At 35.4% G+C, this 25714-nt stretch overlaps 1 protein-coding gene across 1 annotated transcript in view; it reads right to left on the bottom strand.

The window, feature by feature from the left end:
• DMD (dystrophin) overlaps positions 1-25714 on the bottom strand; it is a 1230427-nt gene that overhangs the window by 881447 nt on the left and 323266 nt on the right. Inside the window, exons 10-11 of the mRNA XM_009283051.2 lie at positions 2441-2629; positions 1918-2099 (exon numbers count right to left, since the gene is read on the bottom strand). Coding sequence (XP_009281326.1) covers positions 1918-2099; positions 2441-2629 — 371 coding nt within the window. The remainder of the gene's footprint in view (positions 1-1917; positions 2100-2440; positions 2630-25714) is intronic.

Here is a 25714-nt window from a genome sequence, read left to right as displayed (position 1 = left end):
AAGTTGCGCCAGGGGAGGTTTAGATTTGATGTTAGGAAAAAATTCTTTACTGAAAGAGTGGTGAAACATTGGAACAGGCTGCCCAGGGAAGTGGTGGAGTCCCCATCCCTGGAGGTATTTAAAAGACGAGTAGATGAGGCACTTAGGAACATGGTTTAGTGGGCATGGTGGTGTTGGATTGACGGTTGGACTCGATGATCTTAGAGGTCTTTTCCAACCTCAATGATTCTATGATTCTATTCTATGATAAGAGGCCTGTGGAATTCACTGCCAAAGGATGCCATGGGCACTAACAGGTCCAAGGGGTTATTGAATAAATAGATGGAAGAAAAACAAAAATCAATAGCAGGTTACCAAATACACAAAACTGCTTCCATCTCAGGAAGTCACCTCAGCTGAAAACAACTCGAGGTTGGGAGAGTTCTATGGAGAACTTCATAACATAAGACATGCAGTATTAGGTCAGAGCAATGATCCATACAGTCCAATATTTGGTCTCCAGAGCAATGGGCCCATGCAGCCCAATATTTGATCTCCACCAATGGCAAAAGGCGATGAGAATATGCTGCTCCAGGAGATCATGTTTTCTCCCCTAAAGCTTATCTTTTCTTATTCTGTTACAGTCAGGATGCTGTGCTGGACTATTGGCCTGACGACTAGAGATATTCAGCTTTTATTAAAATCACATTCGCAGAAGGAGTCACTCTCCAGCTGTACTGAAGGAACAGACAGAAGAGTTTCTCACTTAGTACATGTTCACTGGGATTTTCTGAGAGAAAAATTAAGACCTCAGCAGAAAGATTTTAATGAAGTCTACCTAGTTCAAAGTCCCTAAAAAGCCACCAGGGATCTCAGATTCAGGTTGTTTGCCACTGCATTTATTTAGTTTTACTGTAGAGCATGGCTATATTCTTCAGTAATTAATACTGCTTGGCTATAAACAAGCTCCTAGTGACATACAATTAATTTTTAAATTTCCGCTGGATTTGACTTAGTATGATAGTTGGTAATCTTCACCATTGGTCCCCTTTACAGAAAGGCCAGTAGGCATACAAAATTCCTCATGACAAAGTAAGACTCAGTCACGAGTTTGAAACAGAGTTATTGTTTCAGACAGGGATTAAAAATATCCACATAAAATGAAAAAAGAAGAGAGGCTGAGAAAAAGAAATGTGAAAGATCAGGTAAGTAACATACATTTTTTTAAGATAAAGAAGGCAACTCACACAAAAAACACCTTCAATAACTTTTCTGGATTAACCACTCTGTATCCTGCAAAACAAAGTACTCCACTGTGGCACAATCACAAGCTCTTACTTTTATGGGGTTTCTTATACTAGGTAGCACTATGTAAATCAAAATTTTAAAATAAGACATAGAAATCTTAAAAATGCTTCAAAGGCTAATGTGACTAATTAATAATTTTTCTACTTTTAATTGTATTTCTACTTGAAGCTATAGGACTTGCCCTTTCTTGAATAATGTTATTTGTCCTCATAAAACCATGACAATGTTTCTTGGAAAGCTAAGCTCCCACTTACTATTTTTATAGGATCAAGTTTTACAGGTCTTAAAGATTTGTTTCCCTTTTCCTTTCGTATCTCAGTAAAGATTCTCTCCTTCATAGCTAAATATGGTGTGATACTTGTTGAAACAATCAGAAAAAAGTAAGGTTATATAAATTTTGGTTAAAATGTTATTAATGTCCAAGTTGTTGACAGCTGCTGATTTGTGCGGCTTCCAGTCTCAAAACAACATGCAAGCTTAGAAGTCACTACACATCAAATTTCAGGTTAAACAAGAACTGAGATGGAGTTTTGTTTGCAGTGAAGTGAAAGAAAATCCCAACTGTTAGTCAAGTTCACGATTCTTTCAGGCAATCTCCATATATATAATTTTACCTGACCTATTACTTACTTGCTTTGTTTTTCCATACTTGCTACCCTGAGACTTTCCCATCGAGAATTAAGTAGATTCATTTGTTCTTGGATTTCATTCTCTTCATCATCTGAAAGTTTTCCAATTGTTAGAAGTTGACTTCCAACTTGCAAAACATTGCCAACACGTCCTTGGTGAGCTGTTAATTCCATCATAAAACCCTGACAATAAAAATAAAATCCAGTTTTAAGTTTGATTCTTTGGAAGGAAAGAGCAGACTTTGGAGAAATATCTTCAATTTCACCACTTTCCAAACCTGATTTTCAACTTTGCTTTTTATTTTTTCAACACCTCCCCAAACCTTGTAACACAAACCAGAAAAAACACTTTCACTTTTTGGATAGGGCACAGTCTCCAGTACTACCTTTAAATTCTCCAAATCAAAATTAAAAACAGGAAAAAGGAATAAAATAAACTAGAAATATCTTTGTTTTGTATTTTTGACCTTATTATGGGATACAAGCAGATAAATGCCTACTAAAAGATTAGTATAAACATATACCTCATGGGTGTGAAATTGTTCTTTAACAACTTCAACGTCATTGGATATATCTCCTTGTGCTTGTAATGCATCTTCAGCAGAGAGAAGCCATGTGAGTACTTCTTCTAAAGCAGTTTGGTAGTTTTCAAGATCCATTTCAGACCCCATCCTCATGGTGCTAAATGTCTTTTCTTCAACAGTTTCTAAAAACTGATCAAACCCAAAGTTTTAAGAGTAATGCAAATAGCATCTGCTCAGACAGTTCTACAAAGGAATAAATAGAACGCTATTGTCTTGTATAAAAAACCCAGTTTTTATAAAACAAAAAAAATCAGATGGCTAGTGTGTGGAAGCACTTATTAGTATAAAATCAGTTAATTGAGCAAGATCAGATAAGATTGAGGGAAATAAAAAAAATCTCAGATTAAATTAGATATTTTATACTAGAATTCAAAATTCCTAGCAACTATTCTGAACAGTGACAATATTTAAATTATACCCGTAGAGTGCTGTTATAATTGTTTTTCAATAAATAGTCTGATTTTTATTTCTAGTTTACTGTTTCTTATTTAAGTATTTTCTCTTGGAAATGAGAGAGAAATTTATTTCCCACAGCAGCTAGTAAAATTATATCATCAAAAAAGCAGTAAGTTGCATGCTGACATTGCAGAGAAGTGAAGGAAAACAGAATATAAAAAACAACCCTTTACACTACATGCAATACTAGGCTTGAACAATCCATAGACACCCGTGTTGTTAAAACAATTCTAGAAAGTTGAAAAAGCTCAGAAATCTCATGCCAAATTGTAACTTTTTAAAAACAAACAAAAGTGCATTACTGTTGATTTCTCTTTCCCACAAAGACCACCTTTATATTTATACTTTAGAAGCCAGGTGACTCTTGCAAGCACAGAATTCACACTTAGGCTCTACTGCTTAAAGTCAAGAGAAATCAATAACAAGTATTTACGGATTAGTATAATAGTAGAAGACTAGGACAAAACAGAAGCAAGAAATACAGGTTTGCTGCAGAAGATGTCATTCCATAAATTTTTCAAAAAGTTCTGAAGAAGTTTAGTTACTTTGCTAGCAAGTTAGTACAAATACAAACTGTTTACATTACAATATGCTTATGCTTTTATAAAAAATGATACCAAGACACTTAATGTTTTTATAGTTAGCAGAAATTTGTCTCTACTGACATACTTGTGCCAATAAAACACTCAAAACAGCGTCTAAAGCCTTTCACTGTCGTTTAGGACAGAAAGTCAAAGTTTATCGCTAGAAAGCAGGAAGTGAAATGAATGTAACCTGATCACTGAAAATGAAATCTTCAATCTTCATCTTCAAAACAAATTCATTCTGAATTGTATAGATCTAATAATCATATACAATTTATGTGAATCCCTCTGTCAAATGCGTGTTAGGCTAATTGAAAGTCATAACTTCATCGCCACATATGCGTGAAAAACAATGTTCAGTAAATAAATCTGCATCAGAAAAGCAGGCTTAGAAATCTGATGAACTCAATAGTTTGTTTTTTTGGTTTAAAGAAAGTACTATCTTACAGGAATATAAGCACAGAAAATGTTCAACATATATTCCTGCTGCACAAATTAATATTTGGATTGTGGGCAACTCCAGATTTTAAGTAGTATACAGTTTAGTAAGAAATTACACCCAACCACATCATATTTTTGCAACAATATAGTTTTTTGTAGTACACAATCTACTGTGGAAAGGGATAACTTTATCATTGCTTTTGCATATGTAATAATTTTTTCCTTTCTGTAACAATACTGCACAGAATATACCCACATATGATACACTGGGGGAAAAAAAGACACTCTAACAGCTGACTGAGACTAGGGATACCATGTTTGCAGAAATCTGTGATGGTCTCTGTCAGCTATTTGAAAAGTCTCCACCTGAAAATCTTCCTTTCTCTAGATCCGATACAGAATATTGTCTCGTGTATGACAAGTGTTTAACAAAGCACCCCCTAACAATTCTTTTTCTGAGGAACAACTACTCAGTATAATTTTCCCTAGTCATGTTGACCAGCATTTTCACTGTTTTCTCATGCTATCACAAATATTATACAGGATTGCATTGAAAAAATCTTGGACTCATGACCTTCAATGGCAAAATGGTGCAGACTAACTTCTGCACCATTATAGCAACTCTTGAAGAAATGCAAAGACAAACAAACACTCTAACATAAATGGAAACCAAAATAGCTACTTGGCAAGTATTCCAAAGCATGTTCTCATTCAAAAAATGGCCATTTTCTGACAGAAGGAAATCAGAAAAGGGCTAGAGGAACTATAACCAAAGGACTTTGCAGAACACTGTCAGTAATCCTTATATTTGGTAGAGGGAGGAAACAACAACTTTTTCACCTTCCCTCAAATCTTACAGCAGCACTGCCAGCAGATAGCTGGGATCAGTCGTGAGGTGACAAAGTAGAGGAATGGATATCTGCTGTGCTTGAAGTATAAATAGTTTTTTTTTTTTTTTAAAGAAAATATTCATTTATGGATAGTACAATTGAATAGTTTTCAACTGCTGCAGTCTAATAAAGTCACTAGATCATTATGCCTTCTCTTTTCCCATGCATTTTGGGGAAAAGAAAAATTAAAATTAAGAGAATAATCATCAGAAGCTGAAATAGTAGTAGCATCTTGTTATTCTAGAGTGCGTTGAACATGCAGAGTATTTGTGTTCAGATTTGACAGTGACATATGTAGGGACCCCCTGGGATCGTCAGATGAATTAAAACAAATCATCCTCACTGATTTAATTGATAAAATCAAGCCATAGTTACACACTTTCAAAACTGTGCTAAATTTCCTTCTGCATCTTTAAGCACACTGTCTGTTAACAAGCCAGAGTAGAGCAATGGCCACCTTGATCTGAATCTACATAACCAGAGAATATTCACATTGTAAAAAGTCTACAAGCATAAAAAATGTGCCCTACAGTCAACAGTTGGTTTTGACTTGACAAAATACATATATTTTAAAATCCACTGTTATACTGCAGCTTCACTACTTCCATCAGTGCCGTTAGCTCTCTAAAAGATAACTGTACATCCTTGCTCATCCTGCATATGGAAAGAAAAACAACTACTCAAATCAGCAGAAATTCAGACTGTTGACTCAGCTGTAAATGGAACATCAAACACTAAGTTGAATATTCACACTTGGAAGTGGGCAACTACTGACCTAATGCCTACACCACATACTTTGTATTAAAAAACAAAAACAAATTAAAAAACTGTCTCAAATATTCATCTACATAAAGATTATTCATCCCATAATACAAACCAAATTTAAGTATGAAGATTCTACAGCACCAAGAATAATCCACACTGAAATAATCCACATAACACAAACAACAATGAAAACCCTGAATTTTATAGACCATAATGGTAGGCGAATCCTTTTAAAAAAAAAACAGCAAAAACCAACCAAACAACACAAAACCAACATCTCCTGTGAGTGTTATTTCTGAATTTATATGAAATCTTTTCAGAATTCCTAAAATACCTAGGAAAAAATAGAATTTTAAGGTATTGCATATACTACATTGAGAACAAAGACATAGAGTTATTAATAGAGACATCTAATATAAGTTGTGATGGTTGTTTCTAACCATGATTTTTAAGAGAATGAAAAACCATTAGGACATGCTGAAGCTAAATTGTTATAGCCATATAATGCTAGGAAGGCTATACTTAGGAAAAAAGCTGCTTAAATATGCATGCAGTTTCATTCTTGAATCAAAAACTATTCTTAATAAAGTATTTAATGATTATGCAAAACAAAGTTGATTGGGTGCAGTCAAAGCAAAACATTTACAGAGAGTAATCTACTGAATAACAATGCATGCACGATGACACAAATGTTAAGGGGAAAGATGACATGAAAAATTCAGATGTTTGATGAAGACTGCACCACATCTAGCTAGGAATCAGTCAGCCAGTCAGCTCGCAGACTATTTTGAAAAATAGCCAGCCATTTTTGCATGGAAAATAGTCCTGGTTGTTATTATGGACTGACCTAGAAGGAAAACAATTCTCTGGACCCATATGTTGTCCTCTAGAATATGCCTGGCAGCTGTATGAATTAATTCACAGAGTCTAAACCACGAGCTTGCAGCTGCTTCAGAATAAGAAAGCGAGGGGAGGAAGTGTTCCTCACCTCCTATTGCATTATGTTACTAAAGGGAGAAGGATTGGTCACGTGTTAGTAAATTCTCCAAGAATGTTTCTGTTAGTTCATAAAGACTGCTTCTGAGTTTTAGAAATTTAGAAATTTTTCAGTTTTAGAAAGTAGTTTTGCAGTAAAGATTTAGGGTTCATTCCAGCACTCTTATTTACATTATATATTTTCTTCCTTCAGAAACTGCCTGTCTCACCGTAAAAGATGCAGAATAAAATTTTACTGACACATTTTTTTAGTAAAGGCAAATTTAAGCCCAGAGTAGTTTTCTCATTTTGAAAACTCCCTTTGCAGGATTACAGTCTCAGAAAGTAGCACATATTATTCACCCTCTAACCATGCCTCCTACCAGGTGAGACTGATACCACTGCTTATTCTTTCAGTTCCTCCAAGTTTCTTATCACAAAATCATATTTTATGTGTCTTTAAAATTGCCAAATTATAACTGTTAAAATGTTAAATGCTAAAATGTTCTTTGCAATAATCAAGACCCTTTTCTTAACAAGATAACATCAGACAGAATAGTTCAGTCATTTCTGGTAATAAAACTAAGAAGATACATCGGTCAGACTGTTTGTTATTATAATGTTAACTATTTCCTTGTTCTAAATGAGGTTGGCATTTTCATTTTATTAAGGATTTCAAAACTGCCTTTGTGTATGAAAACATCTTGGGTCAGGAAGATGCTTTGTCTTTGCCGTTCATATGAAAATCCACCCAGGTTTGGCCTTATAAATCTGAAAAATTGCGGGTTTTGCTTGCTCAGTTGAGACAACCTAGACTTTTAGTACCCGATTTTCTCAGTGGTTCCACTTGTACTGCAGATGTTTCCACCTGGATGAATTGGCCTGTCCTTGCAACTGCAGTTTTGAGATGCAGTTGATTATTAGTTCATTCAAAGTCAATAGAGCTTCGGCAACATGCATGTTAAGAGGAAAAAAGCCAGAACCAGGCAGCATGAATGAAAGTACATTACAAAGGAAAGAAAATGCTGGAACTATTGACAGGAAAGGGCGAAGGAAAATTAATCTCTTCAACCACTCCATTAGGTGCAGTTGGTACAAATAAAGACTGGAAAAGACAAATAAAGACTTTACTGGCATTAAGAAAAATTTTGCACATTGGGATTTGGAGTGTAGAAGTTGGCTGAAGTCAATTGAAAGTAAGTGAGTTGGGAAAAAGACTAAGACTGGGAACTGCAAGGACAGGTAAGATAGTATTAAGAGTTAAGAGACTGCAAACAAGGCTGCCAGCTACCTGGAACCATCAAATTTTCTAACAATTTAAAAACTGTTACATTTTACATACATGGTCAAGTAAGTCAGTGGCTCACAAAAACATTTTCTACTTAGCTTGCTTTCTTCAACACACTTCTACTTAGAAAAAATATCAAAGCAGGTTTTGGTTAGCAGCTGCTTGACCCTTTTTTCCACAAAGCTTATCAAAACATACTGGTTTTATTAACTCTCTAGTGAAATTTTTCAGCATATGTTTATTTAAGGGTTTTAATTATATTAAGTTTTTTATTCTGACTTAAAATGTATTGCTATTTGATGTATTACTGATGACAAGACACACAATACTTGCCTCTCTAAGGAAGGCACTTCCCATTCAAGCAATTAAGAATCATGGCTCCAAACAGTAATATGATTTGATGTGGATGTGTTAAATCAACTGACTGTGACTGAATGGAATTACTTTCACCATACACCTACAACAAAATTATGATTTCTTCCTGTTGAAATGCCTAGTCTACCCACCATTCTTCAGCCCTTCCCTTTTCTGATCCAAGAACAAGGCACATTCTAAGGGGACGCATATTTCAGGTGCTGTCATGTCATGCAGTAGACTGTGAGGTCATTTGGTCTCTACATAACACATATGCAATAAGAGTGCTCTTCACATAAAGAAAGATGAAATTTCACCCTAGGATAAATTTGCAGTATTAACTAATGACTCTTCACAGAACTCTCCAGCAGTAAATGGTAACAGGGTCCTGAAAGTATATCACAGGTTAAGAAGCCTAGGGTCTGTTCCCAGTAGTGCTACCAACAAGGTAACTCCAGATCAGCAGATTCAGCTCCCTTGACAAAAGTCTACTGTGTTTTATACTGTCACGTACATAAAAAAAGGAAAAGGTAATTCTATCCATTGATGATGATCGGTCCACCTTAAAATTTGAATTGTGATCATGGTATCATGCAGTAGCATGAAAAATATTCACGATGGAATAGATAATAGAGTCACATTTATTTAATTTTAATTTTAAAAATGCAAATTCTAAATGTAATAAGGACTTAAATAACAGCCGCTTTAAAGTACACTGTTCTGACAAAGACCTTTTAAATGTTCTATGTTCTTAATTAAATTGTATTCTAAAAATCTCCATGAGCAGAAAAGCCATTAAGAGTATAAACAGAAAAATGGGATGGAGACAGGTGAATTATGTCTTGGCCAAAAGAAATACAAAAAAGTTTTGAATTATTTCTTTAGCATGTCATATAGGGGATTGAGAAACAAATGCAGACTTTATTCCTTTTCTCTCTGGCAACAGACAGACAAATGGAGAAACACAGACATTAAAATCCATTTTGCTAAAATACAATTGAAGATTAAAATCCATTTTGCTAAAATACAATTCAAGATTTCAAGAGTAAAAAATTAAACAAACAAAAATCAAGCTTTTGTTTTTTTCATTTTCATATGCACTTCATTATCAATTCTACAGCCTTATCGTTCAAAAAACTATGAAAATGTGTATTTATGGCTCCATCATTCTGGAAGGAAAAGTAGCCTTCACTTTTCAACATCCTGTTTAGTTGTTGCTCTCTTTTCCTTTCCTTTGTTTCATCTTCTCTCTCTCTTCTGCTATTGCTGTCAGCAAAATCAGTGTTATCCCATAGCATCTTTCACTTTGATTATGTCAGTCATCTGACTGATTATCATATTCTCTCTCCTCACTGACTTTATGAGAAACTTTCTCCTACCTGCACCTAACAGAAGAGTAACTTTGACAGTTCATATCAGTTGCACATGCATATACTTGTTCACTCCTTTCTAATTACCTTCACTAAGCTTCAAATTTTCTTCAGTATTTCAAGTATTCAAATATTTTATTCACTCTGTAAGACTTTTGTTCCTCACGCTACCAAGATAGCGTTCTTTTTCCTACTGTCACTTTACCTGAGGACTAATCTCTTCCAGAGCAACATGCCTTTTCTTCTTCTTTTCCAAGGAGAAATGTGCTTTTCTTGTATGTCTAAAAAATTATTTGTATGTCTAAAAATTATTTCTTAGGCCTGTTCCCATACTGTTTCAATGTCTCCTTCAATGTCTCCTTTAAACTCATTCGCAATGGCTGCTTTAAGAATCTTTATCCTTTCACCCCAAAAAATGCTCAAACGAGTTTAATAGCTATCACACTCATCCCTACACTCCACAGTATAAAGGAAAAGATTTTGCAAGCTCTCTGCATAGGCAACTCCTATTTGTAGGGAAGAATGTCTTGCTACACAAAGGACTGAGAGTGCACCTGTGCAGTCAGGACCAGGCAGCTATAGGTTTTCTCTGCTCACGTATGAGCCGCACACCAACATTGGTCTGACCATATGTGACAGACATTAGCCGCATGTTTACTTTTTTGACTATTCTATTACATTGCATTATGAAGACTGGCTGGGCTATGTGGAATGCCCTTGGATGAAGGGACATTACTTCTGCCTGATGAGCCACTGAGCCTGCTCGCAGACAGAAAGTTCTCTAGACAGCTCAGTGCGGCATGTGCTAGACTAACAGCACAGACCTTGGAGCCAGATGAGCCAAGCCTCAGAGTTGAGCAGAAGAGAAACTGCCCAGGAACAAGAGAATACTTGGTTCCACTTGCTGAAATGCAGAAAGCTGCAGAACTGACTGAAATAAAGGGTGGAAGCAAGAACCAGCCTGCAGAGACACAGCGGAAAGGGGAACAGCTGTTCAGAATTTTTCAAATTTCTATTTCATCTTGTACAATCACTTTTTTCTATTTAATAAGGGAAGTATTCTTGTGATTTATTAAGAGCACAGGTGTGTGGGTTGAGCCTCCCCTTACACAGGTACCTCTGGCTGGAATTAGACACTGTCAGTCTTAAAGAACCTGGGCATCCTTTATAACTATTCCAACCTTTCAAACTTCATCTCAGCCAATACACTAGAAAAACCAAACCCAAACAGAACGATGTAAAGAAACCACATTATATTTTTCCAGCTATCTGAGCATAAAACAAGGAATGTTATCTGTTTCATACGAGGCTTTGTTCTCTATTATTGGAAACCTTCCACTACAGTAATCTGGAAAAAACTTTGTTGTAATTCTAAGTTATAATTCCATTGTATAATAATGTTATACTTCCATTATATATTTTATAGATAAAGGAAAAAAGGCAGACTAACGTCTATTCTACCATCTCTGGCCAGAAGTAACAACCCTCTATTGCAGAGTAGAGCACAACAAACAGCAATCAACCAGCCGCAGTAACATTGACTAAATTTTGCTAGGGAAAATCTGAAAATAACGTCTTATTCTTTAGAATTTCTACATGTAAAGCAGTTTTATAATATTGTCCTTGATAGCTGATAAAGCTGTCTTTATTACAAAATACACAAATGCGACAGAACAACATCCTCTTTTTGACTACAGTTCAGTTGATAGCTACTGTCTGGAACTTTTCTAAGTCCTGTCTTGGCTAGGGGAATTACAGCTTAATTAAAAAAGAATTAAAAAAGGTCACATGCTGCAGCCTCCCAGCAGTCTATAAGAGGCCTTACCGTAATTACCATTGCAAACACATCAGCACCTCAACACATCAGCAAATCAACGTAGTGTTTTGCTTAATTAGGGGAGTAATATGGTCCACCGTATGGTACTTACTAGAGCTATCACTACTGTTTTGGTTATCAAGTTCCCCAGCTAAATGGAATTCAGTAGTATTAACATCAACCTGTTCAGGGAGATAACTGAAAGTTCCCGAAATGATAATGCTGAGGACAGCAGCCATCCACATCTGCATATGCAGAATCTGAGTACTGAAAAAAGAATCATGACTTGAAAGAAAAAATATTGCCACTGCTCTGAAATAGTGGGGGGTTTTTTCACACCATGTGTCCTTGGGGAGAACTATTCACTTAAGCTCAGTGATGAACTTCTATAAAAAAGCAGCAGAAATCAAAAAAGAGGACCACTCGATAAATTCGATCTTAATTAACTGTTGGAATAAAGGGATACCATTTAACAAATGCAGGGAAGAATATGCCCTGCTGGTAGAAGATTGCCTTGAGCATTTGGCTCAGTGTCTCAGAAGGGATGGTGAGAGAAAAGTTATATAAAAGGCTGTGAAGGAACACAAATACAATAATATCAATGACCAAAAAAGTACTAAAATTGACTTAATCTCATTCAGTGCACAGAATGGCCAGCATTCAATAAAGGTCTATTTAATATTGTATTTTTACTGTTATTGTTCAGCGTGCAAAGCTAAATTCTTGTCTCATTGAATTTTCTTTTTCAATACTCAATAGGGGGTTTTGGTGGTTTCCCCCAGCTCCAATAGCCCCAACACTTCAGCAGCATCCACATATTCCCTCTATTTTACATGTGTTGGAATGAAAGACAAAATATACAATAGTTCAAGGCAACTGATTCATGATGTATAAGGCCTGATTTCTCAGGGTCCTATACAATAATTTAGTTCAAAGTATATTTCCCAGTGAATCCAGTTGTATCCAAGTGCTCAATGCTTCATTGACCTCAACATCTCACATAACACACCCAGACCTCAGGACCATCTCTAAAAGATTACTTTGCTCAGAGGGAACTCTGTAATTGAGGTAAAGAATATTTCTGAGCAGCGCTCAACTGTTTTAATCATGGAACTGTCTTTCTGCAATCCCCTGCTCCTTTACTTAACATCTTTCACAAAAGCGTTCAGCTGCAGTGCTGATCTGTGGAAGAAGAGAGATACGCAATAGGTTAGTAGAGCTATGCAATAGGCAGGGAAGAGAGAAAGGAAAAGATATGTAGCTGTAGTTGAATTGTTTCTCTCTCTCTCCTCACCCATACAGTCATGGGCAATTCAGGAAGACCTTGAGATACCCTCTCTCTGTCTACCTTCTAACTTCTGCAGTAAACAAATCAGTGTTCACAAGAGCAAGTCTCCTTTATCACACAGTCCAGACTTCCTTTTACAACAGGCTCATCCACTTCACTGAAGGATATAAGGATACCAATTCTGTGATTAAAAGCTCTGTCATAATGTATCTACGTAAGACACTGAATTTACAATATTCCATGCAACCTGAATTCTACTGTTTCTCTACTTCTAGGCAGTTAACCTTAATAATACTCCTTTAACAGGGAGCAAACCTGTTCTGTGTGATTTCCATGGATTATTTTTTTAAAGTAAACTTTCATAAAAGGAATTCCATCCATCGGCAGTGATACATGAAATGCACAGTTTGGTTTGGGAGATATTCACCATCAGTTCAAAACAAAAATGTACAAATTCTGAACTCCATCACTGCCTCTGAAGTGGCATTTTTGAGTCACCTACTTCAAACCATCCTTGTTCCAGCTTTATCTATTCACCATCACCAACCCTTCAGGTTACACCCATTTTTCTTGGCAGCTGATTCTAGTTTCTACTGCTTAGGTCTCATAAGTCTCTGTGTCTATAATGTTAGCTGTTAAAATTTAAGTATACCCTGAAAGTGGGGAAATTTATGATTCTGCAGAGATTTATAACTTGGTTAAATCTGAGCCCTTTCCTGAAATAATAATTATCCCCAGGCTAATTTAAAATCCCTTGAAGAACACAGAGGTGTCAGAGCTTTTCAAGAAATTGGCAGTTATTTTATAACACAGACAAAACAGTTCATTGGTTCCTAATCTGGTCTTCAGAAACAGATTAATTACTTTGTCTGAAGTTTTTAATTCAACATGAGACAAACACACCTGATCTACAATGTTTTCTCAAAACCATTACCTTTTGGTGAAGTTACAAAACGTTCTATCATTATAAACAATATATGAACTCGAAGCAGAAGAGTTACACAGTCTCATGAACTGGTAGTATTACAAGGCTGTGTGCAATACAGAGCTTTCCCTGAGAAAAATGCTAGAGTACGTGCTTTTCTGAAGCACCTTGTTATGTGGCAACATGCTTGTTTGCTTAATAAGAAGAAAAATAAAAAAGATAATCACAAGCAACAGAGGTAGAGAACAGATGAGAACCAGAAATTGATAAGGTATATAAAATCCCCAATAATGACGGAGTGAAAAGTATAAACTTTATAGCTGCTACAAAAAATTTGCACTCACTTTATGCTAGGTTAATCTAGGTGCAAGACAGTGACAGTTTTAAAGAAGTGGATGGGAGTGGTAAAAATGTATACATAAAGGTTGATTTTTTTTTTTTTTTTAATTCATCACTGTATAAACTGTGAGGGACTCTCTACTTCACAAGAGCTTACAGACAAGAAGGGGCAAACATTCTGGCTTCTCCAGAGGCTCTACCAGTGGCTACTACACTGATTTTAACTAAATCTCTCAGGGAAATATAATACAAATTATGGAAGCACATTCTCATAATATATATCAGGTCATTGCTTTAACACATTTTGTTTATTTTACAGTTACAGAACCAGTAGTATTGGTAACTGAAAATGGAAACTGCATGCAACTAGCTGAGCTTAAAAATTGAAGTAAAAAAATGAAATTAAGTACACAAAGATAATTTAAATAGCATTAAATTATCCAGGCTGCATATTCTTTAGATTCTTTATTTACAAGCATGCTAACATATTTCCAGTTGCGTTTACTTAGAAGAATAATCTGCAACCTGTGAGCCACATACACAATGGATTCAGGCATTGCTGATTATGGGCCAGCAAAATCAGCTATGAAAGTAAGCCTGCTGTGCCTTAGAGTTTGTTTTTCAAATCTTGCAATTACTATGAACTTCCATGGAATTTCTAGGTGCTAATTATAAATCATGCAATTAGTTCTTAAAAAGGTGAGGACACTTTGGGCAATTTTAATTAACAAATCTGATCAACTGGACTTCTGTTGCTGAAGTTGTTCACAGAACAGATCATCTCTCAGTACATCTCACAAGATACCTGTGCTGTAAGAGAGCTGCTGGTGAAAAAAGAAAATATCGCTAATGAATGTCTAGAAGAATAGCTAGAAGTCAAATCGAATTATTTATATTAATTAATACAGCTCACATTCCAAAACTAAAATCCATTAAATTCAACAAGTTGTGTCAATACTGTTTCTTCCATCCTCAGAAGATGAACGAAGTGAAAGTTATTGCTGAATTTCAGCATAGAAGTCACATTAAAATAAATAAATTAATTGGTGTAGGACACAGGTATGCAATGCACCTATAGACCTTTGAAAATGCATAGATTTTCATGCCAGACTACTACTTTCCATTAAAGTCTGCTCCCTCAGATCAAAATCCAAATTACCAAACACACTGTCACAGAGGTACCTGGGGAGCAAAAAGTCCTACAGTATAAAGACCAGAAGACAAAATAGCCTGCAACCACAAAATTTTAACGCGCTTTCTTTGCAGAATTGCAACCATATAAATCTTAACTTAATTGACCTGTATTCTGCATTGCATTTATTTTCTGTGAGTTTTAACCAGCAAAGGCAACTAATTAAGAAGCATATTCTGTAAAATTTAATCCAAGCCATAACCTCAAATATATCACAGCCATAATCTATAATGTTTTCTAATGTAAGAAAATGAAGATCATTTCTCAGCTTATTTTAATCGCTACAGCCAGCCACCAATCCTGCTTTTATTTTGGACTACTAAGCCATGATAGTACTTGTCAGGATCTTCATTAAAGACCACCTAGTCTTCACAATAAGAATATTTAACTCCAAAACTCTTTTTATATATTCACACAGTACAATATCAAAATGCCTTCAAAGCATCAACAGCAAGAGCAATTAACTATAAAGAGAGACATCTACAATATGACTCTCTTTCTTCTGAGAAATAAAGACTCTGGGACAAGAGCCAATTAGTGGACATACTAACTAGTTTCTGTGAAGTTGAGGTTGAGGTCCTGGAGATTTCAGAGTATTCAATATTATATGCTACTATAGTTGGAAGGCATTATTAAAAAAGGTGGTTTTGCAAAGTCATATAAAATCTTAAATAGTCAAATTTGCTTGAATAGGCTGAATATCCCATTCATGGCTCTTATGTGGTTTATCCTTATTACGCTTAAACTTTTCCTAAACATATTTTAGCTTCTATTAAAGAGGCTCTCCTTCTTCAACAGAAGCCACTTCAAAGAATATATTTTCAATTTAAAATTAAAAGCTAACAAAAAAGCTGTTGCAGAAGAGGCACAAGTGATTTAATGCTTTTTTCAAATTCTGTAGCGTGACTACCTTGCTTGTAGCTACATGCTCTGAATAATAAATCAAAAGCTGGAAATGAGACAAAATGATAAGCGATCATCTCACAATAGGATTTTTTCCTCTTCTGAATGCGCCTCAGGTTTATACACTGGTAATAATACAGAAAATATCACAAATATTTTCAATAGGTTAATAAGAGGAGGAACTACAACTATTTCTGGACATACTGAAAACTATACAAAAAACCTTGCTAATTGTTTACAAAGATAAGCAACTGGCTGGAAGAACAGGATAAAAATCCACTGAGAGCTGTGAAATATAAAGACACCCTCTCAGCTCGTTTATACACTGGTAATAATACAGAAAATATCACAAATATTTTCAATAGGTTAATAAGAGGAGGAACTACAACTATTTCTGGACATACTGAAAACTATACAAAAAACCTTGCTAATTGTTTACAAAGATAAGCAACTGGCTGGAAGAACAGGATAAAAATCCACTGAGAGCTGTGAAATATAAAGACACCCTCTCAGCTCAGGAAATTCTTGAGCCACAAATCAGTGGAAGGTAATTGAGAATACACAGATGTTTCAATACTTTTAATCAGTTGTACCTCTTTTCCTGTTCCTATGTATCCATTATTGGTCACTACTGGGAACAGGATACAATGCTGGAAGAAAGACTCTTTGCTCTGACTAATTTAAACTAGTCTGTTGTCACAGATACCTACTACAGAGGCTCTGAAATGTATCTGGAGGTGTACAAAAGCAGAAATTAGTGTATTTTCATGCTTCGTACCTTAACATTAACTTGGTTATTTGTAAGAGATCCTGCAAAATTCCGTCATATGGGAAACAGAAGAACTAAAGATGTCTAGATTACTATCAGTTATTATTGCTTAAGCTATTTATTGACTGCCTTTCACTCCCACATTTCACAATTATACTGTCAATCTGGCTTTTTTTTCCCCTTCTCAGAATAAAGGAAAATGTGAAGTAGGAAATTAAAAAATAAATAAAAGAAATTATCTTCAACAAAAATAAGTGCATCTTTTTGTAATTGAAACAGAATATTGTCATTTTCACTTCAGTTAGGAACTGTGGAGTTAAACATTGCATTGTGAATTCACATGCAAAACCTAACATTTTAGGGTAATAGAACCATCTTAGGAAGCCTTCAAATAATCTGTTTTGTGGGTCAAATATTTTTGCAGCTATATATATTTGCACGTTATTTTGAAATTTTTGGCATGAAAAATGCTTCTGACCTACAAGAGGAATATTAACCCATGATTGCTATTTCAGGGATAGCGTGTTTCTAGTTTTTATATATATATATATACACATGTAGCACATATAATTAATAGAATCCTATTTATTCTCTTGCAGATATGAACTATACCCCATTGTTATTTTCAGATGATGAAACAAAGCCATCCTAAAATAACTACATACAAATATAACCTAAAGAACATTATTCTCTCATACATTTATGTTTGCAGTTCATATTAAATTATACCTCAGTTAACTGGCTAGAATATGAGGCGTGGTTATTAAGCAAAAATGTAACTGCAGTGACATCATCTGTGGTGATGTGACCCGAATTTACCTTCAGGTTCTGTTAAGAGGGAATTTGCTTAATTAAAATCACTACTCAGATATAATTACTAATGAGGTGGGCATGAAAGCATACTTCAAGAACAGGGAGTTAGAAGGTTCTAAATTCTCATTATAGAGACAATGTACAACTGGTATGTTGCTTATGTAGCTGCTAAATTCTTTAACAGACACTAACAATTCAAAAATTGTCAGTTTAAAAAATACATTATAAATGCACTGTTTTGTGGCCATATTCTTCTCTACATTTGCTCTTTCTTCCTCAACGCTTCCTTTTAATCTTCCACTTTTCCCCTTTCCTGTTGAGATCTAGCAAAAAGCATTTTCTTAGTTCTGGAATTGCAGACCTGTTGATTTTTTTTTTTTTTTTTAGTTACATTCTCCTAGAACTAAATGAACTATTTTAGTTCTTCAAATGAGTATCAGAATGTTGAAACAGAACACATACATATTTTATCAGATACTTTTGCCTGACATCCCTCATGTGGCAGACAAGAATTACAGGTGCTTTACAGGTGAAATTCTGCCAAGCAATATTATACTTCCCCATATCGTATAGAAATGTACTCATATTTAATAAAATGTCATAACACATGACTATAAACTGTAGGTATTAAATCACATATCCATTGCAGTAGCCATTGTACATGTTCACAGAATGGGAACAAAGCCAGAAATAAGGCTGAACAGTGAGAAGAGAGGTTAAAATTGGGAAAATTAGGAGGCTGAACATGAATGATTTGTTAAAACTTAATTTAAAAGCCATCAATACAACAGAGAATGATTTTGAGGCTGAATTTAAAAGAGACGGGAGAGCTAGGAAAAGACTAGAAGTAGCAAAACATGGCATGGCATAATGGCGAACGCATTTACTTGGTGACACAGAGAAGATACAAGAGCATTGTGATTAAGAACGTGAGTAGGAATAAATAAGGTCAGAGAAATAATTAAGCTAATTTTTAAGTTCACAGATATTGAAAGGAAACTAAATGTGTTCTGAAAAGGAATGGATAACTATAATTAGATTAGAGAACATTTTTAAAAAGGTAATCATACTGAAAAGTGCATAATGACATAAAGGGGCTGGAGTAACATACAACAGATATTGTGCAGTGGAATTAATTTCTTATTCCTCACAATATCTGCAAATGTAATTCAGGTGGGAAAACCTATGCAGCCATGCAGTCATTTATTGTTATACACCTCAACACCTTTTCAAATGGAAACAATGTTGTAGAATCTCTATTTCTTGATCCTACTGTCAAGTTCAAATTCAACAAGTTAGTCCTAGTAAACTGAGTACAGAAACATTGCATTTCCCCTAATAGTTTCTACAAACAGCACACATTTCCGCTAGCTTATTTTCTGTGCATATAATTAATATCAGCCTCTTTTTTATGAAATGCTGGTAGGTAAAAATATATAAAATTGAAAAAGTTGTATTTCCTGTTTAAAAAACAAAACTGTTTATAATTACTGTTTTAAATTGGGTTGGATATTCTTAGCTTAAAGCCTTCACCCTAAGACTAAGACAAATAATCAGTTCAACATTTGCAAATGGCACTATCAACTGAAAAAAACTGTTTTATGAAATTATCATATATACTTCTGCCTATTGATATGTAGTCTGGCATGTCTCTTAAATTACATTTGCTTTAAGAGACAAGGTTCTTTTCTATTAAAAAGTTATGTTCTACTTCTGCTTTCAAACTTTTATAGCAGTGAAGTGAGAAAATATTTTAAGTTGAATTAAAAGATGTGTGCCTCTTACTTCAGATAATTGAAACTAAATAGTTCCTGTTGATATGATGTACCACTACCAAAACATCTTTGTACAATTTACCAGGAAACTGAGTTGCATACAATAACACCACCTAAAAAATTCTTCAAATATTTGTCAGCAGCACTGTTCTGTCCAGCTAATCAAGGTAGATGGACCACTAGTCCCATAAGAAAGAGCCCAAAGCTCACACATTACATTAGTTTACTCATAAAGTTAATTGCGTCAGGTCACCAACACCATACCGTTGGAGTCAAAGGACAGGAATAAAGAGGATAAATTAAATGCAACAAAAATACAAAGCCTGCAAACACTTCAAAATGTAACCCTTATACTTAGAGTCTCTTCAACTCTAGCGCATTTCTGCTCTGAAACTGTAAAAAGTATTTTGTCATTCAGTTCACTGGGACTACTTGAGATATAAACTCCAGTACACTTTAAACAACCAAAGCATTTGTTTAAAAAGTGTATAGCCAGGAACTGTTTGCATCCAGAATAGCAAAGAATCCACTTTAAGTGTGAAAAGAAGCTAGGCATTGATAGCCTTCTCGGTATAAGCCTTCACGAATCAACAGAGCAGTTGGATAATGAAAACAGTAGCAATGAAAACTTAAAGGAACTGTTCAAGAAGCAGACAAATTTATGCATTTGTGACACATGTAGCTTTTCTCTAGAGAAAAACTAAAATCATCACCTGGTTAAGTAATGACTACTGGATGGCTATCAAATGATAACAATTGCTTCTGGAGTGGGCTGATCAATTACCACTGCCCCAAAGGGAAAGGCAGCAACTCAGATCCCCAGAGCACAAAAGACATCCAGGAAAGCAATGGGAAGTCCCTTTCTGAGTTCTGGCAATGTATTGTCAATCTAGACCTATCTCCTAGTCCACTTCCCAGCCTCAAGAAAAGATAATCTACATTAGTGGAATGCTGCTAACTTTATTGAATGATCATCTTAGGGAAAAGTTACATTGAAGATTAAAAACAAACAAACAAAAAACCAGAAACGAAACATGTTTTAAATTAGCCAGGTTTTATGCAAAGAGACTCAACAAACTCACTGTAATGAAGATGCTATTATACAAGAGGGAAAAAAAACCAAGCTCTTTTCCTTAGATGATGTAAAAAGTAAAAAGTCAAAATTAATAATGAAAATGTTACTCTCTCCTTAGATGTATAACACCTCAACAATGAAGTTCACTTGTTAAGTATATGGAATGTTAAGTGCATGAAACAAATGGCCAACAGGCTATACTGAATAGAATAACATCTCAGCACAAACTATGCAGAAGCATAGTACGCACACGGGAAATATGCCATCTCTGCTATTAATCCCATAACAGACAGTCAATTTCTTGTTCCATCTCATCCTCCCCTTGTCTCACTGATAGTCTTTGACTTGCATCTGAAGCTGCTGCCCCCTGTATGTGATGCCCCTGACACAATCAGTGTACGCATGATGGGGGTTTTTATTTTTTAAAGGAAGGAACATCTTTATAGCTTCTTATCTCTGCTCTCTCTCTCCCATTTCTCCCTTTTCTGTTTTAGGTTTTTTGTTTGTTTCTGACAGACAATAGAATTATTTTTGGAATTACTTTGTTAATACTCCAGAAGCAAAGGATCAGAATACAAAATGAAGACAAATCAATATTAGATTTGCTTTATTTGTACAAAAAGATAAAACTGAAATTGAGATGTGCTCTCTACTGAACAAAGCACAAGAAGAGTATTTCAAACTAACAGATAGAAAACTTTCTCTCGAAAAGAAAGGTAGGAAAACTTCTTTTATATACTTCTAGACTGAAGAAATATCAAGCCTAATATGTAAGAAACGACAACTCAAAAGCTGACACGAACAATGTACTGGACCAACTGTACATAAGTCAATTGCCATTTTGTTCAAATGAGGATGAAAATGCAGTTTTGGTAGAAACTGCATATATTGTTATGTTAGCTAGGATGCTAAATACCAAAGAGAGAAACTTTTATATACTTCTAGACTGAAGAAATATCAAGCCTAATATGTAAGAAACGACAACTCAAAAGCTGACACGAACAATGTACTGGACCAACTGTACATAAGTCAATTGCCATTTTGTTCAAATGAGGATGAAAATGCAGTTTTGGTAGAAACTGCATATATTGTTATGTTAGCTAGGATGCTAAATACCAAAGAGAGAAAGAAATGTGAAAGAACATAGTAGAAATAAAGAAGGTAGAAAAATATAAGCCTGGAAGATTGTCTATATAAAATACTAAACAAGAAACTTGCACATTTTATTTTCACCTGTCTATACTTTTTGTGGTTTAGACTTCCTTTAAACACACGTGCCAATTACATTTAGATTAATGGGAGCTGTGCTTTAAAGTTAAAACATTCTCTTGAACAATGCACATATGATCTTTATCCTTATGTCTTATTCATGCTTGGGAGATAAACATATTTTATTTTAATATAATTTCCAAATGACTTGAAAACACTTTGCAGAACTCGTTCTATAAGAGAGTGCTACTCTTTTACATTAATAACTTTGATTTTTCAACACCATAAGCAAAATTCCATTTTCTAACCTTTTAAAAAAGTCTATTTGTTTTTTAAAGTTTGATGCCTCACTATATCATCCACAGTTTATTTAAGCACCGTTTCTGCTCTAATGACATCACTATCAGGCAACTAAAATTTCCTTTTGCATTTTTAAGAATGTTTTACTCCACCAAAATTATGTAATATTTCTTTGCTACAGCTAAACTAAATTCTAACAGAACAAATACTTTCTGTAGAAAGAGTGTGGGTAAATTCCAAACACCATATTGCTCCATAAATTTTTTATATTTTTGAAGTTCTCATTTTTGCTATGTTATATTGTGCTTTCAGGACTGGAATTTCTGAAGGTGGTTTGAACATCTAAAAAAGTGTCTGTTTCCCCCCTCCCCCGCCCCCACTCCAAATGCATTGTTCTTTTAAAAGGTATTATCTCTCCCTACTTCTCCCCTTAGCTCACTGATGACCTCAGGCTAACACATCCATAATCATAACATTGCTTAGAATACTTTTAAATCTCAGAAAACTATAAAGCAAAATTCCTTAATACTATTGTATATACAGAGACAAATGCCTTTGTTGTTTGGAATGAACATGGAAAAATCTACGAATATCTTCCTTTGTACACTTGTACCTGAAGTCTGTACATGCACACCAAAAATGTGAAGTACCTGTTGCAGTATCTTAGAGGGAGAGTCTTCTACACAAGCATTACAATACACAGTTTCTATTGCATCAAAATCACTGGGGGGAAGAAAGAAACCAGCACTTTGATGATCAGTAGAGATAAGCAATCTGGCCTTTTCAAAGGTCACTACTTCAGGTAAACATGCAGACCTGCCTGCCATACAAATGTGAACTAACAAACAATCCATGGCATTTCCTACAGACCCTGAAGACATACAACTCTAATGCTATTGTTATAAGTACAGGAGAAAAAAATGGTTATCCCCTTTCTCACAGTGTAATGATTTGGGCAAAATGACAATCAGGAAACAGAACCTTCCATTGATTCTCTATAGGAGTGGGCACTTTGCTCATTCACTTCTCAAAATCCATCTTTTGCGTTTTAAACCATTTTCCATGCACCAAAAATACTTAGATTTTACCATGAAGAGTATTATATGCACCTGAGGGCACAAAGGTTTTATCCACAGAAATCTTACCATTTTCTAACAGAGTAAAACATGAAGCTAATTAATTCTTCAAAGTTACAGCTACGCTTGGGCACAGGTATTTCAAGGGCACAATGCACATCCTGCACTCATTTTTTCAAGCTGTCTTATTTAAAAACACTATTCAGTTTTATTTTAGCTAAATAAAATTCAACCATGTGATGGTGCAACATGGGATAGGAAATTTAGTTAACTTATACAAAAGTAGTGCAATTAACACTCACCAGAAGTAGTTCCAACTAGAAAATGCAATCCTTATTGTTTTCATCATATTCACATACATTTAACCAACACTTCAAGTAATCCTCTGAAAGCTATTATATGTTAAAATAAACGTCTCCTCTGACATTCTGCAGAAAATCAGGCAGAGAAAGCTGCGATGAAGTTATTGGGGTCAAGGAAGCCTCTCTCGGTGATGAGGGCCAGAAAAGCCATTTAGAAAGAGGAGGCTCTGGAGCAAGCTTTCTCTCCTATTCCTGAGCACGTGAACAAAATGTGCTGCTGCTGCTGCTGCTGCTACATCAGCATTGCAGTATTTCTTCTTTTTTTTTTTTTCCTGGTGTTATTGATAATTCTCAGCTGGAGGCATGAAAATATGATTAGACTAACATATGAAGTAGACAATCTAATCTTTGCTGTCTTTTTTATTTTATTAATGTCAAATCTAGATAAATTAATCAGTACGAAAAATTATTAATAAACTAAGTTTTAAAATAAAGCAATGCTATCTGAAATTATGAATGAACAGTTTATCACACTACTGAGAAGTTCACCTGATATACAGACTAGTAACAATGTAATAATAATGTTGTTTAGAATAATGCTATAATTTTATCTGTGGATAAATACTTTAAATTGCTTTTGTGTGGTAAAGTCTCCTGTTGATTTGAGAGGTTTTCCAAGAGATAAGAGTTCTGTCTTCATTTTTTTGCATTTCAAAGGTTTAACTAGGTGTGATGAAAGAGTGCAAAGCGTGAACCCATCTTTTAAATCAGATGAAATAAAGGTGAACACTCAAGTAAATGCAGTAGTTCTATATATGGAGTCGATATCCATGTCAGTACACCCTTCAAAATCACTGAATGCATAAGCTAAGTACTAAAATATTTGACAGTCTTCCTGTTATTTGACTATTTGTATTTAAATAAAACCCATCATTCCCACAAAAGATTGATTTAGTATCAATCTAAGAGGAAATGGTAGTCTCATCTTTGACAAAATTATATTTAGAAAAGACAGAGAAAGTAAGAAAGGAAGTGTTATTGCTACTTTTTTTTCTTTTTTCTTAATCAGCCTTAAAATTTTGAAATTCCAATGCGCAGGAGCCAAAGTGAGGAAATGAACAGGTATCTTGCATCTCAGTCCACTCAAGAGCTCCTGTGACTGTGTATAATGAAAAGGAACAAGCAAATCACAATGATTAAGGTTCACGTGCAGATGCAGATAGCCTTGATTTAGATACTGCCGTGGGTTTCCTACATCAGAAGTTAGACAATACCATGTCACCAACTTATTGCATGAATACCTAAGATAGTGGATAAACAGTCAATTGCTTGCTTTCTCAGTCTCAGACTAAATTATCTTTTCATATTTGCATAAAATGAAAGACCTTTCTTAAGGGTTTGAAATGGCGATGCATAATGACTTCCAGAGTTGTAAAAATCCTCAAGTTCCTTCAATTTCAGTCCTGAAATTAGGAAAAACTGAACACCAGTCTATCTAACAGTAAGGATTTTCATTAGCATTGCATCTTACATTTCATCTAGCCCTGCCCTTGCATCAAATCCACTGCTGATATAAGCAATTCTGCACTATTGCCTAAACTCTAGAGGCCAGGAGGAGGATTCAAATCTATTAGTTAACATATTATGGCTATAAAAACAATAAAATGCTTACAGTAAATGAGTATAATTGTCCTCATTTGCTGTAGCTACATCCATTTTTGACATATCACACACATACACTTAATAACCCTGCATTCAAAAGACTCAGTGGCACAAAAAAGCTTAAATGAACATTGAACATTTGACTCACAGAAGTGATCGGCTCTGGTGCAGGCGTGTCCTGCAGCAGAGCGGCAAATCGCAACGTACAGGGTGTTTCCTGAGCCAGGGAACCCACAGGGGAGCGCAGAGACCCGCCGGGAGCCAGCAGCTCTCACGAGGGCGGCTGACGAGGTTTGGGTGCAGCCAGGAGTAATAGCTGCCACCCCCCACTCCCACTAAAGGCAGCCCCAGGGAGCGCTCACCACCAGGAGCGCTGGCAACAGGAGGGGCGAACAGGGCGTGGTGTGTCAGCTAGGGCGTGACATGGCGTGGCATGGCATGGCAGTTTGCACGGAAGGGCACACAGGGAGGGCACCTCTTCGAAGGAGGGGCACTCCACAGGCCGAGACTTGGCATACATATAACCCAGCAACTGGGACAGGTCAAGGAACACTCATCCTACCCGATCCTCAAGGCAGAAGGGTGGGCACTCATCTGAGGGTAAAGCCCACGGCTCCAGCTGGGGGGTCTGCACCATCTACCCCAGC

The sequence above is a fragment of the Aptenodytes forsteri genome, unplaced genomic scaffold (genome assembly GCF_000699145.1).
Source record: "Aptenodytes forsteri isolate BGI_AS27 unplaced genomic scaffold, ASM69914v1 Scaffold2, whole genome shotgun sequence".
NCBI classification, from domain to species: Eukaryota; Metazoa; Chordata; class Aves; order Sphenisciformes; family Spheniscidae; genus Aptenodytes; species Aptenodytes forsteri.
This window is presented reverse-complemented; position numbering and strand designations above follow the sequence as displayed.